Genomic DNA, 19,714 nt, shown 5'->3' on the forward strand with positions numbered 1-19,714 from the left:
TTGTGCCCGATCAGTTGTTTTATGCCGGGAGCCAGACACAACTAATATATGTGCACCGCACTTCAGTGCATAGATCTGGTGCTTGTACAGCGATAGCGCCAGACAGTAAAATGGAGCATGCAGCATTTTTCTGTCCAGCGCTATTTGGCACCCAACGTTACAACTAATGTACCGGATGTATGTGGAACTGTACCAGATCGCCAGACGTATGTGAAGGGACCCTAACCCTGCCTTAAGAACGCTGCTGATGGATGCTCTATTTCTCACTGCCGACAATGAAATCCTTCAGTCAAGCCAGTGTTCGTCTACCTACTGTATGCCATGCCAGACTTGTGGCAAGTCCTCAGCCCTGGGGGCAGGGAGGAAGGGAACGAGCAGCACATAAAAGCAGCCGGTGAAAACACGAGGAACAATGAACAAGCAACATCCTGTCTGCAGTATTTTACTTCCTGCTCAGACGATCACCTTGGTTCAGATTACAAACTTCTGGCATGCAAGACTTAAAAATAATAATAATAAGCGATACTAAAGTGGCAGCAAAGAAGGGTCAAAAGTTTCCATGTTAATACTAACACATCAAAAACAGCCTAAAAATAACAACAAAACTGATAGACTAGCTTAAAGGGGTGTCCAGGATTTTCATACTGATGGCCTATCCATCAAGATCTGATCTGTGGAGGTCCAACACCCTGTACACTAGACGATCAGCTGTTACCTTGTAGATCTGGTGCCAGAACGACACACCTAGGTAGTTCCAGAGCCGATTTCCCTTACTGGGGCTATAAAAGTAACTGATTGGTGGGGTGCAAGGTGTCAGACCTCCACCGATCTTTTACTAATGGACTCTCCTGAAGAAAGACCATCGATGTCATAATCCTGGACATCTGCAGGGATGCTGCTGGGACTCTGAACACCCCCCACAGTCAAGCAAGATAGTGTTAGAATTACTCCCGCTTGGTGCAGTGCTCCAATTTAGACCCCTATTCGTGGCGCTATATTGGAACAATGAGGTTGACCAAGCAGGATAAACCACTGTTCATATGCAACTCTCCAGACATTGAACGGATAGACAGGTATCCAATGAAATGAACAAGGGCAACTTCCAGTGGTCTGGAATTATTAATAATCCAAATTGTGGTGGACAAGTTAAAGTGGTGGTCAGAAGTACTGCATTTTAAGAAATGACTGCATGGTGGCTCAGTGGTCAGCATTGTTGCTTGTCAGCACTGGGGTCCCGGATTCAAATCCGGCCAATGGCAACACCTGCATGGCGCTGGTACTTTCTTCAAGTCTTTGTGTGGGTTTCTTCCAGATACTGTAGTTTGCTTTCACGCCAAGGCCTCTTTCACATGTCAGTGATCACATCCACAACAAAATGGGCAGTGACTCATCTGCGACGATGTCCGCAAATCCTTTTTTTGCCTTCCGTGTGTCATCCGTATGCCATGTACACTGCTAGGCTGAAAATTAGCTTCCTGAGCATCATATAGCAATCACTGACCCTGATATCCGTGTTGTGCAAGTGGTTTTCAGGCGAGCCCTGGACTTCGATGAGCCACGTTTGGTCCACATCATGAACCAAAGTAGTGCGTGCCCCACACTGACGTGTAAAAAAAAAAGCTGATTCAAATCAATGGGTATGTGTGTCGCCCATCCGTGTCTCATTGACGTGTAAAAGAGGCCTAAGGCTAGTTTCACAACTGTGGTAAGGTATTCAGCAGGCTGTTCCGGCAGAGGAACAGCCTACAGGAGTTTACCAGATCCTAGCCGGATACTGCCGAGTTCACCACAGGAGCCCATTGTCTATAATGGGATCTGGGCGGTTTCCATTACGAGTGCTGTTTTTGGCCGGACAAAAACTGGTTCATGCACCAGTTTTTGTTCAGCCGAAACCGGGAGCTCATGCCAGAAACCGACAGAATCCCCATTGGATCCCATTATTGTCAATTAGGTCAGGGTGCGCGCACAGCAGTATCCAGCTATGCCCGATACTTACTGGGTAACTTACCGCAGGTGTGCAAGTAGCCTCAAGGATGTACTTGTGGGATAAATGGATTCCTAGCGTGTGTGCTTGAGACAGAGAGATTAGGTTATAAGTCCTACTGAGGATACAGATGAATGTGAATGAGGACAATCTGTATACTTATCGCCCAAAACACTCCTGTGACAAGAAGGATCAATTCAGGCAATAAGGGCCCTCAAGAGCCTCAAGAAAATGTCAAACTTCCTACAGCTACTATGGTCCGATTGTCAGGGACAAATGTTCCTACAAACGCTTTTCTACCGGATCCACAGCAAAATCCACAGAAGCCTTTTCCTCTGTATTTTCCATCACGTCTGGATGTACCCGTAAGGTGTAGTGTCCCTTTAAAAAGGAGAAATCCAGGTAACGGGTTCTGTACTTTGTGTATGCATAGGGTCCTGATCCATTTTAGCCATTTCCGCCTGAGATTCGTTATTTTAGAAGGAAAAAAAGAAATCTTTGCATAGGACTTTTTTTCCCCCGTCTAAAATAACGGATCTCAGATGGAAATGGCTAAAACGGATGCAAAATGTGCATTACTGAGTATAACGGATGCTTAAAATACAGGATCCGTTTTTTTCTTTATTTTTCTGTTCTTTTGATAGATCAGAAGAACAGAAAATAAAAAGGTGATGTGAACCTGGCCTTACACCCATGAACAGGAGCCTAAAATACAAATATAATAAATTAATAAATAATGGAGGGGGGCCCCTATCACAGCCACTTTGATGAAACAAGACGTCCACTGTCATTTGCATGACCGTAGTAGCCATTAGATTGCCTTATTTGAACTCAAATCATTAATTTTGTAGAAATGCTTCTGTGTAGAGCACCAAGAACACATTTCTAGAATCTGTCTAGACTCTGGCCTGTACGTCATGGCCACTTTAAATCAGAATTTCATACCTACTTATTACATGAGTAATTGAGTATGTGTCACCGTCAAGGGGCCTATATGTAATGTAACAGTAAACAGCTTCAGGCAATCGTGGCCGTATCCGGTTCCCCTGCCTGGCATTGCATTACCCCCATTACGCCAGTCTTCTGTTATTGCATAACCCAGATCAACAAAGGGAGATTATATCCTGTAGAGAAAGCAGCCGGGATCTCGGCTAACCTGCGGATTAGCCGCACAATAGAGGGAAGGCGAGAATGTTAAAGAAAACGCTAGAATACCGTATAACTGACAATCGTATGATACAGGCCAGTTCTGTGCAAGTCCTACAAGTGGCACTTTATAAGACTACAGATTTTAGGAAATCCCCAATGTACTAACAAAAGAGGTAAGGGCTGATTCACATAACTGCGCTCGGTTCGGGAAACTCGGTCCGTGTGTCAGCTGCATCTCCCGGACCAAGCGCGGATCCCCTAACCATCATAGTGTTTTCTGATACAGTCAATTCTTATCTGATTGCAGGTCTAGTGTGCTGTACTCATATGAGGATGTGAGTACTGTACACTAGAACCAAGATCAGACAGGAACTGACTGCACCATAAATGATCATGATGCAGTCAGCTCAGGTCATGAGGGCCGTAGTCGTGTCTGGAGCAGGCGCCATTTTTAAAGACCTGACACCCGTTGTACTATTACGGCAGAGGTCAGGAAGGAGTTAAAGCAGTTGTCTCACCTGAGACATTAGAAGCATATCACTAGCATGACATATAGGTGTGGGACCTGCATCCATCTCTAGAACAGGGCTCTCAAAGTTCATTCTCCAGTGGGTGGAGTAATCTATTGATTCACAGCTTTCCCTGTATATGCATGCATATAGGGTAGCTGTCAATCATTATGTAGGACCGCCCACTGGACTCCTAAGCCCAGAAGGAATAGGAATTTCAGTCTATAAAATTGCAAGTTATACTGAATCTTTTCGACTGAACTATATATCAATCTGCTCAGCTCCTTCTGCTCTATAACCTGCTGCCTGCAGATTGCTCTGCATGATCTACATTAAACTTTGTGTTTCAACTGCTCACCATGTTCAAGCTAATTGCTGTCAGTGAATGGGAACACCCTTGTATATATTCAGAGGCAGCAAACCTGTAAAACCTAGTCCTGCGCTCAGCTGAGATGTGGACAACTGTCCGCAGTCCTGGCAATGCTCTGTGAGCCAAAAAGCCTAGACGGCTTGTAACGCACTGCCAGAAATGTGTGCGGCGGACGGATTTAGCTCACAGAGCAGAGCAGATATGTGCCAGTTTATGGGGGAGATTGATCAAACTGGTGGAAAGTAGAACTGTCTTAGTTGCCCATAGCAACCAATCAGCTTCCAGCTTCCATTTTTCACAGCTCCTTTGAAAAATGAAAGTTGCAATCTGATTGGTTGCTATGGGCAACTAAGCCAGTTCTACTTTCCACCAGTTCGATCAATCTCCCCCAATGTCGCTGAATTTAGGCATCTGTGTTGGAGGCTCCATTAGGCACCTCTTACAGATTCCATCATAAATTCCTGACAAAATAGTGCAGAATGCAGCATTAATCTGTCTGCTAAAATAATGGACACCGTGATGGAACCTGTCGGCCCTCATTATAGTCATTGGAGTCGGTCGGGCGTCCATCATGTGAAGGATGCGGCGCTGCTGTCATTTTCACTGTTGTGCTCCTATCATGGAGCGGAACAGAGATAATTAGCACAGATGTGAACAGAGCCTTACAAAAGTGTTCACATTCACTGACAACAAACAGTTTGGAAAACGGTAAAGAAGTAAAAAACAGTGGGGGTCGTTTTAAATTTGTGGGGCCGAAGTCCCAGCCCCCGCTACTCCCTCATGGTGAGGACAAAAAGACACCTGTGCGACAATATTAGACTAAAAAAAAAAAAGTTGCAAAATGGGGTCTCGCAGTTGTTTTTTTACAACAAAAAAAGTGGCATGGCACGCTTAATACATTTATAATAAATTATTTACGCAAATCCAGAAAACCTCTTTAACCCGTATTTTGGGTCTTCAGGACCAATTATTTTCCCCATCCACGCATTCCATAAACATAGCCATACAGAATTTTTAAAGAAAGTATAAGGAAGTTTTCCGGTATATAATACCGATGGCCTATCCTCAGGACAGGTCATCAAATCTGATCGGCGGCGGTCCGACACCCTGCACCCTCATCGATCAACTGTTCTGCAGCAGCTCCGACACCGGGACTGCACAGCTCCCCCGTTTCTGAAGTGGACAGAGATAGCTACTGCAGCGATGCCCCTACTGAAGTGAATAGAAGCAGCACTGCAGTAACCAGCTCTGTCCACTACAGAAACGGGGGAGCTGTGTGGTGCCAGCAACAATTTCCGGCCTTGGAGCTACTGCAAAACAGCTGATCGGCACGGGGTGCAGGGTGAGGTGCCCGATTTCCCTACAAAGCTCTGCATAGGGAGCTTTGAGACAGTGGCGGGCATCTTGGATGTGCCACGTGTAGTCAAATTTTAGGTTCCCCAGGTCTGGGGGCCAAAGTGCCCCTTTCTGCAAAACCAACCCAGCCATATGAGAATTGTATTGTCCCCTAGTTCAAATATAATAATTCTCCAACATAACATTACTTCAGAATTACTGCGGCAGGGACCCAAATCTACTACAAGATGCCAGGGAGGAATTCAGCGACTTCTCTGCTATCAAATGGCGCCATTCTGCACAGTCTGAATCCGATTCACAAAATACAGACTAAGGGCTCATGGTGGCAAACAGCGGGTCCGCAATATACGGACACCGGCCATTTGTGCACCGCATCATGGATGCGGACCCATTCACTTAAATGGGTCAGCAATCCGGAAGGTGTGGAACAGAGGCGCGGAACCCCACGGAAGTACTACAGAGTGCTTCCATGGTTTTATGTCCGTGCCTCCGCACCGCAAAAAAGTAGTGCATGCAATGTGGTCCCCATTCAAGTGAATGGGTCCTTCGTCTGCAAACAGCGGCCCTACGGTGAGTGCCTGTGCATTGCGGACCCATTTTGAGAATGGGGCCCGCGAAATGTGAGGGATGCACATGACCAATATTCACATTTTGTGGATCCACGGTTTGCGGACTGAAAAATGGATACAGTCGTGCGAATACTCAAGGAAACTGCAGGCAATCTGACCCCGTCCCCCTCCCCCTGCACTCTTCTCAGAATGTGAACTATTTCAACAATACAATTATGGAATTACTACTTAAGGAATTCTCCGATATGTGAGATGGAGGGAGACTTAGTCATGGCTATAAAATCTGTCATAACAAATGTCGCACAGAACCCGTCCCACGTATCTCGCCCCACCTCAGCCGACTGACAACAGACAGCACCTTGGGCTACAGCAGAGTCTGTTGATGTTAACTGTTGTCAAAGCAGATGGGACCCACCCCAAGTAAACAAGACCAGCGGGTGCAATCACCACTTCTGAGCAGACCAGTGCGATCAAATCCTGTGCTGGGAACGAGACAAAATAGAAGCCACTGACATTTACACAATGCAGCCCAATAACCACAGCCGAGTGACTTAAAGGGCTGAAGGGCACATGCTGCAGGGATGTCAGAGGGAAAAAGGCCAACGCAAATTATATTGAAAGGACATCTGTGACCAGGGCAGATCCCTTTAAATACGGCAATGGCAAATGCCGAGCGTCACCTCGGAAGACCTATTCACACAGGCCGAGAATGATCGGGAATTGTTTGTTCCCTATAAATGCCTGCTTGTCAGAGGAGGGGAGAGCTGCATTTATATCAAATTTATGGCTATCGTTTGCCCCCCCATATAGATTTACTGTTTCTGGGTAGCAGAACTGCTTCATTAGGTCATTTACTAATCACGCCATGCCAATAAAAAAAATTTAAAAAAAAAGACCCCTTTTTAAAAATATTGTAAAATAAAATACCATCTTTTCTGCCTGGAAACAGGTGTAAAAAAAAAAAAAAAGGAATGAAAACGTCAACAATGCTTTGACCCCATGAACGTTCATCGGGTGATTGATGTCACTTTTAAGCGGGCAGATTATAGGAAAGAGTGTTCCTAAGAACATCCATTCCAGATATTCAGTCCGATAATTTAAAAGGACCTCAAACGAGGCCTCTTGGCCAGTCAGAAACATCTTGAGGGATCAGAGATTACTTTTTTCAGCCCAGCAGGACCAGTCAACCGCCTAAGGCTACTTTCACACTAGCGTTTTCATTTCAGCCATGATCAGTCATAGGATCTCAATAGTGGGGGAAAAAAAAAACCGCTTCAGTTTTGTCCCCATTCATTGTCAATGGTGACAAAACTGAACTGAACTAAACTGAATGCACCAAAATGCATTCCGTTCTGTTTGATTAAGTCCCCATCACGGACAGTCCGCGGTGTGGTGCGGAGCAAGACGGATCCGTCCTGACACACAACGCAAGTCAATGGGGACGGATCCGTTTTCTCTGACACAATAGAAAATGGATCCGTCCCCCACTGACTTTCAGTGGAGTTCATAATACAACCGGGTCCGTTCATGACGGATGCATGCGGTTGTATTATTGTAACAGAAGCGTTTTTTTTGGAGATCCAAGACGGATCCGCAAAAAAAGCTAATGTGAAAGTAGCCTTATGTGTATGGGGCTGTCCCAACTCTCAGTTGGGGAAAGAAATTGTCAAGCACGTTAGATTTTGGCATGCCCAATCCTTTTGTGCTCAAGGGTGACAAGCAGGGCTGTAGGGTTGTCTTGCGCCGTTTCAGTTGCTCCCATAATAGTGACCGGCTACGCCATTACCTTCATTTGTGAGATGCAAAAACAAGAGTGTGTGAGCTAGGGAAACCGTGTACCATAGCCTGCGGTTTTCTGATCACTCCTGGCGGAAGCATAAAAGGTACGGTATCTACATCTATGAGATACTAATGGCGTCGTCCATGGATAGGCCATAGATGTATGTAGGGAAATACCCATGGCTAAAAACCTAAGAAAGAAGCTGGAAACAAAGAAAATATTCTACTTGCGAGAACTGGAGCGATTTCATCCATCCAGAGCCATCTCGCGAGAACTGGAGCGTCTTCTCCCTGGCCAGGGAGAAGAATGACACGCCCGGGAGAACTTTTGAAGGCCCGCCCAGTTGAGCCGAATGGCTCATTAGCATACAAGGCAGCAAATATTCCGGGGGGCAGAGCGGACAAACGGGGGCACTGATTGAAAAATGAATGACTGAATAAGCAATACCGGGGGCATGTAAGTAAGGCTATATCTTTAGTTTAACTTTCATTTTCAGGTGAAAGGTCCTCTTTAATGGATGTGCGAGGGGTCCGTGGTTCACCGACAGGTGAAAGAGGCCTTAGACAAGGTTTCCACAGCCACAGTTCCATACATTTACGGTGGGGTATCCCCTCTATTACCCCACTAACTCATGCAGCCATTGACTGCTGCAGATTGACGCGTTTGTGGCCAGTCCATCACAGTCAACCTTTGTGAAGACTCAGGTCGGCTAGGACTAGTTCACACTTCAGTGTTTGTTCAGTGATTTCCCATCAGTGATTGCGAGCCAAAACTAGAAGTGGAGCCCACAGGTATAATGGAAAGATTTGTACCTGTTCTGTATTTTTGTCCCGCAACGGATTTTGGCTCACAAATACTGATGGAAATCCCTGACCAAATCCATCAAGTGTGAACTAGGCCTCAAGTGTTCGTTAGTAGCATTACCATGAAAGCCAAGGAATTTGGGAATGGGGGGGAGAGGGGGGTGGTAGTAAAGGTTGGTGGTAAAGGTCAAATTTAAGTCAACAAGTAATAATAGACCCACAGCGACAGCAGCAGCGTAAGAAGAAGTGTCACTGCTGCCTCAGTCTACAGGAATGAGTGATGTAAAAGGAGTGCAAACAACAGGCAGAACAAACAAGTCGCCAGAGAGTTCAGGTGTTATTGACATAGGTGCAGCTGTGAAAAAAAAAAAACTGACACCAGACGTTGGAGTGTTCAAACAAAACTGCTAACGGCCTTGAGAAACATAAATCTATGTGAACCTTGCGCTGCATACATAGGGTCCATTCACACGACCGTATAATTTTACCTGCGTCCGATACCGCATTTTGCAGTATAGATGTTAATCCATTCATTCCTATGGGTGAATAAAATGTGCGGACAACGTTCAGTTTGTTATCCGCATCCTTGTTTCCGCATTTCTAGTCCGCAAAAATATGAAGCTTGTACTACCATTGTCTGCACACATCTGTCCGCAGCCCAATTCAAGTCAACGGATCCGCAAATTGCGGATGACATACGGAATGGTTTCCGTATGTCATCCGTTTCCGTATTATTTAAGGACTTATTAGTAATTTTTTTTTCCTTCCGTTTTTTGCAAACCGTAAAAAACTGAAGACATACGGAACACAAACGGAAGTCATTCGTCCACAAAATGCGGACATGCGGTTCTGTTATTTGCAGACTGCAAAACGGAAAGGATTACACACGGTTGTGTAAATGTACCCTAAGGCCTCATGCACACGACCGTATGTATTTTGCGGAACGGAACAGCTGGCCCCTAATAGAACAGAACTATCCTTGACCGTTATGTGGACAATAATAGGACATGTTCTATTTTTTTGCAGAACGGAAATACGGACATACGGAAACTGAATGCACACGAAGTACCTTCCGTTTTTTGCTTATTTTCAGACCCACTGAAATGAATGGTCTGCAAAAAAAAAAAAAAACACGGAATGGACACGGAAAGAAAACACGTTCGTGTGCATGAGGCCCAAATATAATGTACACTTCTTCCACGCAAAAAAAAAAATTTGACCTGCTGTGCATATTTTGAAGTCCTCAGCGGATTGAGGCCGGGGAAAAGTAACACTCGTGGATTTTGGTGCGGAAACAGAGAAATTTGCACAAAAACCTGTGCGGAATTTTGTTGAAACCCGACCCTGCACACCGGGCATATGAAGTGCAGATTGTTGTGCAGGGAATCCACAGTGTAAGGCCTCCTGCTGCGGGCCACAATGCACGAACACCAACCGTGGGGCAGCCGCAGCGGATCACGGACCCATTCACTTTAACGGGTCCGCGTTCCACAAAAAGATAGGACATGTCCTATCTTTTTGCGGAACGGAAGTACGGGACGAAACCCCACAGAAGCACTCCGTAGTGCTTCCATAGGGTTCCGTTCCGCACCATTCTGCATCTCCGGATTTGCGGACCCATTGAAGTGAATGGGTCCGCATCTGTGATGCGGAATGCCCACAGAACAGCGCCCGTGTACTGCGGATCCACAAGTGCGGCAACGGGCAGCACGCGTTCGTGTGCAGGAGGCCTAAGGCTACATGCACATGACCGTGCTGTGTTTTGCGGATCCACAATACACGGATGCTGCCCATGTGCGTTCTGCAATTTGCGGAACAGTACGGGCCAAATAGAAATGTTTTGCGGACAAGAATAGGCATTTGTATAATGAGCGACAGAACGCAAAACACGACGCAGTCGTGTGCATCCAGCCTAACACAGTGCCAGCTAAGTAGATGAGATTTTCAAAATCTCATTGACCTGCCATGCGGATTTTGAAATCCGCAGCATATCAGCGGTGTGCGTGCAGATTTTCACTGCAGATTTCACCCTTTACATTGTCAAGGGTGCGAGTCAGAGCAAATCCACACTAAAATATGCAAGTAACACCTGCAAATTTTGGAGCGGAAGAGTGCTGAAAACCGCACGAAAATTCAAGCAATAAAAATCTGCATAGATTCCACTGCCCTGTGCCTATATGCTTGGGGCGCGGCCACATTTCCACACTGCAGGTTATTTTGCTAATTTTTCTGCAGCAAGTGGATGAGATTGTTAAACATTGTTTGTACTGGGGACAGGGCGGCAGGTAATCTTTTTAATTTTCTTTATAAATGTAAAAATAAGATTTAAAAAACAAAAAAAAAAAAAAAATGTGTAAAATTTTTGGTACAAATTACTGCAGAATTTCGGTGCCGACACAAGAGTAAAAGGTGGACCAGTGCGCCAGTCCAGCAATACCGTTTTCGAACTAAGCTGATGTTTGGCCCCGAATTATCATATTTGTGTGGCCACCATCAGGCCTCGTTCACATTTCCCTATCCGGAGAGTTTGTAATCTAGTAAGAAGGTTTTGAATTTAGTCTTGCAAGAAACAGGCAACTAGTGTAACATGTCAGTCAGAGAGCAGAGGCAGACATACCAGCTGCACGAGATCCCTGCAGGCGGAGGAGCCCACTGCCATCTTAAGAAATTGTGGTCGACACAGAGGAAAGGAGCTAGAAAAGCCTAGAGCGGGTCTAAGTCTAGACCAGGGTTTCTCAACTCCGGTCCTCGGGACCCACCTACCAGTCATGTTTTCAGGATTTCCTTAGTATTGAGCAGGTGATATAATTAGTGTCAATGTATCAGGACTTACCACAAGTATTCATTCTGTGGGATATTCTCAAATCCAGACTGGTAGGTGGGTCCCGAGGACCGGAGTTGAGAAACCCTGGTCTAGACAGAGGAGTAGTAGATCAGACGGACATGAAATGTAGCCTGCCAGAGAAGCGTTGCACCCCTATTTCCAGATGCTTGTGCTTAAAGGGGTTTTCCAGGCCTTTAGGTCATCAATATCAGATCGGCGGGTGTGCCGGGTGCCGTCTCCTGCGTCTCTTCCTGCTCGCCATAGACATAGCAGCAGCGAGTAGGAAGAGAGAAGGGAGACGGCGCACACACACGATTTCCCTTCATACAGCTAATCAGCAGGAGTGCCAGGTGTCAGACCCCCACCGATCTGATACAGATTAGAACCCCTTTAAGTCAGCTACAGAAGTGCAGTCTGAGGGGAACTGCTTTAAAAGGTATTGTCCGCTTTTTACTATTGATGACCGATTCCCGGCACCCCCGGCTGCGTGAAAAACGCAGTGCGATGCGTTTTTCACTGATGGTTGCTAAGAGACGTTGTTTGTAAACCTTCCGTTTTTTATCACGCGTGTGAAAAACACATCAAAACGCACTGCACCCGCGCGGAAAAAACTGAAGAACTGAACGCAATCGCAGACAAAACTGACTGAACTTGTTTGAAAAATGGTGCGAGTTTCACTGAACGCATCCCGAACCAATCCGTCACGCTCGTGTGAAAGAGGCCTAACTGCTAGACAGAGATTAACCTGGCTGCGGTGCTCGCGATGGCCTGGAGTGATGCCATTCTATTTAATGGAATACCAGTTAGTCACGCATTAACACAATCAAGGCGATCAATGATTAATTAGCGTTTTAGCAGGGTCACTAGTAAGGTATGAAATGTTTCGGTGCGGGAAAAACTGCAAGTTGCGTTTTTTACAGGAGAAACACATTTATCTTGTAAAAACCACACACTGCGTTGAAAAATGCACGCGGTTTTTTTCCAATGCTGTTTTGGATGCAGTTTTTGCAGAAAAAAAAATAAAAATAAAAATGTTGAATGCTTCATCTCATTCCAAATGTATAGAGGTAATCTCCCCTAGGAGCACTGATGCAAGAGAAGCACATGGAGGCTATACGGCTCCTTACACCGGCTCTGATGTGCCCTAAACAAGGAAAGGAGCCGATACATTTCAGCTCTGCTTCTTCTCATTAAAGCCCTTGCAAATTTTATTATCATTTCACAACCAGTTCTCTTGTGCGGTGACGTGAGCCCCTGGCAGTCTGGTGACCCTCTCTTTACATGGCCTTCATATATCAGTCTTTACAGGCACGGTATGTAACGTCCTCTGCGACCACACACAGAACCGAGCGGAAAACAAACTACTCACGTTTTTCATCATCTGCATGGACCAACGATGCCGCCCTTGACAATACATCTAATGGAGTCTCCATTCCTGGGAAGACCCTGTAAAAGAATAATACAAATGTATAAAGCAAAGAGTCAAAAATAATACAAAAGCTTAGAGTCACGACTAAAACTATCCCCTCACCGGGATCACGTAATACTGTATGTGGGAGGGGTATGAAGGCAGAAAGAGAAAGACTTACATACATCTCGGACTCTGTTCACTTCACCTCTGACTGAAGCCGGTGACATATGGCGCCTATAGGATATATACATTGTGCCACATCTTATTTTTAATTTGATATCGGATATGGGCCAAAAGGACACTCTTTCAGCATACACTATGTCAATGGGACCCCATGGAGTCATTTGTTGCATTTCCCGATTTGTGTTTTCTGTGTAGGCGCGATGATTGGAGGAACTGTGCCAGATCTAAATAAGGCCCCGTGTGCAGGGAGCTGTACAGCGCTGGCATATTCTACAGCGCATTACAGATATTAGCGTCAAGCTGTCCTCAATGGGGCTGAAAATCTAAGTTTCCTAGAACTTTCCGGAGGAAACCCACGCAAACAAGGGGAGAACATACAAGCTCCATGCAAATGTTGTCCATGGTCAGATTTGAACCTAGGACCACACTGCCTCTAATGAAATAATCTCCCTAGAAGCAATGAGAAAGAATACCTCCGTAACTGCACCCACTGCAGATGACAAACAAACTGGAAACATGCAAGGTGACCGACTACATTTCCAGCAGAACAGCCTGACAGATTTCATAACATCATTGTGAGCGTAGCCTTTTCCTGATTTAGGCTACTTTCACACTAGCGTTTTTGTTTTCCGGTATTGAGTTCCGTCACAGGAGCTCAATACCGGAAAAAAACGGATCAGTTATGCTAATGCATTCTGAATGGAGAGCAATCCGTTAAGGATGCATCAGTTCAGTCCCTCTTACGTTTTTTGGACGGACAAAATACCACAGCATGCTGCAGTTTTCTCTCCGGCCAAAAATCCTGAACACTTGCCAGAATGCCGGATCCGGCATTAATTTACATTAAAGTGTTCCGTCAAAACGGATCCAGCTCTCCAGTCTGCGCATGCGCAGACCTTTAAGATGCCCCCAAAAATTATACCGGATCCATTTTTCCGGATGACACCGGAGCGACGGAACTGCCTGCCGAAATCCTCTGCAGCAAGTGTGAAAGTACCCTTAGGCCTCGCGCACATGACCGTTCCATTTTTTGCGGATCCGCTTTTTACGGAACAGCTAGCCCCTGATAGAACATCTGTTAAGCGGACAATAATAGGACATGTTCTATCTTTGAATGGAACAGAAATACGGAAACGGAAGGCATACGAAGTACTTCCGTTTTTTTTGCGGATCTATTGAAATGAATGGTTCCGTATACGGAACGCAAAAAATGGAACTGAAAAAAAAAAAAGTGTGAATAAGGCCTATTGCACCCCGTGGCCGTATTGCGGACCGCATTTGCAGATCCACAATACACGGGCACCGTTCCGTGGCCATTTTGCATCACGGATGCGGAACGGTAGGGAACACTACAGAGTGCATTCTGGGGTTCCGTTCCGTGCTTCCGCACCGCAAAAAGATAGAACTTGTTCTATCTTTTTGCGGAACGGAAGGATCGCAGACCCATTCAAGTGAATGGGACTGCGGTCCCCATGCGCCTGCGCCACGGACGGTGCCATGCATTGCGGACCACAATTTGCGGTCCACAGCAGGGGCTTCATACGTTCGTGTGCAAGAGCCCTTTTAATGAAGGTTATTTTGTTGCAATTAAGGACTCCGTTGTATGGGTTATCTGAAGCAAGTAGATTCTTATTTTTATAGATATACACATAGTTGTATCGTGTCTTCATAAGCACTTAGAATAATCCTAGAAAGACTGTTCAAGTTTGCTCTGGCGAGCTTGTTGGAATGCCCAACTCTAAGGCCCCTTTCACACCGGCGAGTATTCCGCGCGGATGCGATGCGCGAGTTGAACACATTGCACCCGCACTGAATACCGACCCATTCATTTCTATGGGGCTGTTCACATGAAAGGTGATTTTCATGCATCAATTATGCGTTGGGTGAAAATCGCAGCATGCTCTATTTTGTGCGTTTTTCACGTAACGCAGGCCCCATAGAAATAAATGGGTTGCGTGAAAATCGCAAGCATCTGCAAGCAAGTGCGGATGCGGTGCGATTTTCACTCATGGTTGCTAGAAGACGATCGGGATGGAGACCCGATCATTATTATTTTCCCTTATAACATGGTTATAAAGGGAAAATAATAGCATTCTGAATATAGAATGCTTAGTAAAATAGGGCTGGAGTGGTTAAAAAAAAAAAATTTTTTTTTTAACTCACCTTAGTCCACTTGATCGCGCTGCCCGGCATCTCGTCTGTCTCCTTTGCTGAACAGGACCTGTGGTGACGTCACTCCGGTCATCACATGATCTTTTACCATGGTGATGGATCATGTGATGACCGGAGTGACGTCACCACAGGTCCTGTTCCTGAAATGAATGCTCACCACAGGTCCCGTTCAGCAAAGGAGACAGAAGAGATGCCGGGCTACGCGATCAAGTGGACTAAGGCCTCGTTCACATCAGCGTTCAGCCTTTCCGTTCTCCTGCTCCGTTATAGGAGCAGGAGAACGGAAAGGACGGATTGGGCACATAACTGAGACGAGCGGAGCCTACGGACCCCATAGACTATAATGGGGTCCGTTAGGTTTACACTCAGAAAATGATTTTGGAGCGGAGACAAAAGTCCTGCATGCAGTACTTTCGTCTCCGCTCCAAAATCATTTTCTGAGCGTAAACCTAACGGACCCCATTATAGTCTATGGGGTCCGTAGGCTCCGCTCGTCTCAGTTATGTGCCCAATCCGTCCTTTCCGTTCTCCTGCTCCTATAACGGAGCAGGAGAACGGAAAGGCTGAACGCTGGTGTGAACTCAGCCTAAGGCGAGTTAAATTTTTATTTTATTTTTTTAACCCCTCCAGCGCTATTGTACTATGCAGTCTGTATTCAGAATGCTATTTTCCCTTATAACCATGTTATAAGGGAAATAAATACAATCTACAGAACACCGATCCCAGACCCGAACTTCTGTGAAGAAGTTCGGGTTTGGGTACCAAACATGGGCAATTTTTCACACGCGCGTGCAAAACGCATGACAATGTTTTGCACTTGCGCGGAAAAATCACGGGTGTTCCCACAACGCACCCGCACATGTTTCCGCAACGCCCGTGTGACAGGGGCCTAAGGGTGTTATTTGTAAGCTGCATTCGGCTCTTTCAAAGTCTAAGTCTACCGCAGTTTGTTCCTGATCACAGGAAATAGGTGGTGCCCCTTCATTAGGCAGGACCGAGACCAGGGGCTCCTGTTTTTCCGAGATGTTGCAGTCCCGGAGGTGGGATCCTCATCCATCAGATATTTAGGGCTTCTCTACAATGGGTTACCATTCCCAAGGGTTATTCCTACTTTGCCTATGACTCGTTGGCTATTGATGTGCCTGGATCTTTTACTCTTGGCTTTATTACCTGGAAAATAAAATATAAATGTGCAGGAACGGGTACGAGAACAGGTCTGGCTTGGCTCCTTTCCATGACAGATTTACTCTATATACTCTGTAACCCCTAAGAATGTGACAGTGAATTCATCCGGCGTGAAACGGTTAACTCCATCTTTCCGTGTCTGTCGCTCTGGTTGACTGAATATAAGAGCTGTTGGTTGGTTTCTGGATGGTTCTTAATCTGGTAACAATACCTGTTCTAGTGCTTCTGTGTCCTGCACAATAGAATTTCATGGGTTTAATCCTGCTAACAGCGGCACAGGTGCAGTTCTCGCTCAGCCGGAAAAAATATATATATATATAAATGTTCCGCTTTGCAACTTTAAACTGTGGTATAGATGTAATATATAGATAAAAGATCTAAACTAATGTTGTAGGGGATAAAATATATAGATAATAGATCTACAGAAATGTAGCATGGGATGTAATATTTTATTATTATTATCCCCTTCAGTACCGAGCCACTTTTCACCTTAAATCCCCGGCCGATTTTTGCAAATCTGACGTGTGTCACTTTATGTGGTAATAACTTTGAAACGTTTTTACTTATCCGAGCCATTCTGAGATTGTTTTCTCGTGACACATTGTGCTTCATCAGAGTGGTAAATATGAGTCGACATATTTCACCTTTATTTATAAAGAATACCGTAATCCAAAAATTAGGAAAAATTTCGAAATTAGAATTTTTCAACTTTTATAACAGATAGTATTTCTTCATAAAACAGTTATCAATCAACTTTCCCATATGCCTGCTTTATGTTGGCATTATTTTGTAAATGTATTTTTTTTTTTTTTTAGGACGTTAGAAGGCTTAGAAGCCATTTTTCCCATTTTCTAAAAAAATTCCCAAACCAATTTTTTAAGCACCAATTCCGTTAGGCTTATTGCACACGACCGTATGGCTTTTTCAGTGTTTTGCGGTCCGTTTTTCATGGATCCGTTGTTCCGCTTTTTGTTTCCGTTGTGTTTCCGTTTCTGTTCCGTTTTTCCGTATGGCATATACAGTATACAGTAATTACATAGATAAAATTGGGCTGGGCATAACATTTTCAATAGATGGTTCAGGAAAAAACGGAACGGAAACGGAAGACATACAGATGCATTTCCGTATGTGTTCAGTTTTTTTTGCGGATCCATTGACTTGAATGGAGCCACGGACTGTGATTTGCGGGCAATAATAGGACATATTCTATGTTAAAACGGAATGGAAAAACGGAAATACGGAAACGGAATGCATACGGAGTACATTCCGTTTTTTTTGCGGAACCATTGAAATGAATGGTTCCGTATACGGTCCGTATACGGAACACAAAAAAAGGCCAGTAAACGGGAAAAAAAAACGGCCGTGTGCAATAGGCCTTATAAAGTGATTTTGAGGGGCTTATGTAATGAAAACCACCCATAATTGACTCCATTTTAGAAACTACCCCCTCAAATTATTCAAAACTGATGTTACAAACTCTGTTAACCCTTGAGGTGTTCCAAAAGAATTAAAGGAAAATGGAGGTGAAATTTAAAAATGTCACTTTTTGGGTAGATTTATGTTAATCTTTTTTTTTTTTTTTTTTTTTTTTTGCAACACAGCAAGGGTTACCAGCAAAATAAACCTCAATATATATTACTCTGATTCTGCAGTTTACAGAAATACCCCATATGTGGCAGTAAACTTCCTTATGGGCACGTGGCAGTGGTCAGAAGGAAAGGAGCGCCATGTGGATTTTGGAGGCAGATTTTGCTAGATCGGTTTTTAGGCACCATTTTGTATTTGAAGAGACCCTGACGTACCCCTACAGTGGAAACCCTCAAAAAGTGACCCTGTTTCGGAAACTACATCTCTTAGGCCTCTTTCACACGGGCGTGAGTTTTTTGCCCGGATAAGAGCCGGGTGCGTTGCGGGAAAATGCGCGATTTTTTCTGCGCAAGTGCAAAACATTGTCATGCGTTGCACTCGCGTGAGAAAAATCGCGCATGTTTGGTACCCAAACCCGAACTTCTTCATAGAAGTTCGGGCTTGGGATTGATGTTCTGAAGATTGTATTATTTTCCCTTATAACATGGTTATAAGGGAAAATAATAGCATTCTGAATACAGAACGCATAGTAAACCAGCGCTAGAGGGGTTAAAAAAAAATAAAAAATAATTTAACTCACCTTAGTCCACTTGATCGCGAAGCCCGGCATCTCCTTGTGTCTCCGCTGCTGATGAACAGGAGGACCTGGGGTGAGCTGCTCCATTAAATACAGGTTAAGGACCTTCGATGACGTCACTCCGGTCATCACATGGTACGTCACATGATCTTTTACCATGGTGATTCACCATGGTAAAAGATCATGTGATGACCGGAGTGACGTCATAAGTACGTCATAAGTAGGTCCTTAAGCTCTATTTAATGGAGTAGCTCACCCCAGGTCCTGTTCATCAGCAGCGGAGACACAAGGAGATGCCAGCTTCGCGAGCAAGTGGACTAAGGTGAGTTAAATTTTTATTTTTATTTTTTAACCCCTCTAGCGCTGGTTTACTATGCATTCTGTATTCAGAATGCTATTATTTTCCCTTATAACCATGTTATAAGGGAAAATAATAATGATCGGGTCTCCATCCCGATGGTCTCCTAGCAACCATGCGTGCAAATCGCACGGCATCCGTACTTGCTTGCGGATGCCATCCGATTTTCACACACCCCATTCACTTCTATGGGGCCTGCGTCACGTCAAAATCGGAAAATATAGAGCATGCTGCGATTTCAACTGAACGCACAAGTGATGCGTTAAAAACATCGCTCATGTGCACAGCCCCATAGAAATGAATGGGTCAGGATTTAGTGCGGTTGCCATCCGTTCGCCGCACGGATCGCACCCGCACGGAAAACTCGCCCGTGTGAAAGGGGCCTTAAAGAATATATAAAAAGGAGGGTACTGAGCACTTTGACCCCCTAAGCGTTTTACAGAATTTGGAAACACTTTGCTGTGAAAATTAAAAGTTTCATTTCTTTCAAGAAAATGTTGCTTTAGGCCTCCTTCACACATACGTGGATTTTTAGGGACCACGGTTCGTGAAAACCCATCCTGCTGAGTGCACAGCGTCATTGGTTGCTATGATGCCGTGCACTTCGTGCCGCCACCACTACACAAATCGCACGGCGTCATATCAACCAATGACGCCGTGCACTCAGCAGGACGGGTTTTCACGGATCGTGGTCCATGAAAATCCACGCATGTGTGAATGAGGCCTTAGCCCCAAATTTTTCATTTTCACAAGGGGTATAGCACCCCATAATTTGTTACCCATTTTCTCCTAAATACGGCAACACCCCATAAGTGGTGGTAAATTGCTGTGGGGGGCACATGGCAGGACTAAAAAGGGAAGGAAAGCCATATGGCTTTTGCAGCGCAGATTTTGATG

The 19,714-nt window shown here is 45.0% G+C and overlaps 1 protein-coding gene across 2 annotated transcripts in view; it reads right to left on the reverse strand.

The window, feature by feature from the left end:
* Nucleotides 1-19,714, reverse strand: part of VGLL4 (vestigial like family member 4) — a 102,109-nt gene that overhangs the window by 61,940 nt on the left and 20,455 nt on the right. For both annotated transcript variants that reach the window (XM_044301429.1, XM_044301427.1), the window contains exon 2: nt 12,714-12,790. In XM_044301429.1, the coding sequence (XP_044157364.1) occupies nt 12,714-12,777 (64 nt within the window). In that variant the 5' untranslated portion in view covers nt 12,778-12,790. The remainder of the gene's footprint in view (nt 1-12,713; nt 12,791-19,714) is intronic.

This window comes from Bufo gargarizans, chromosome 7 (genome assembly GCF_014858855.1).
Source record: "Bufo gargarizans isolate SCDJY-AF-19 chromosome 7, ASM1485885v1, whole genome shotgun sequence".
NCBI lineage: Eukaryota > Metazoa > Chordata > Amphibia > Anura > Bufonidae > Bufo > Bufo gargarizans.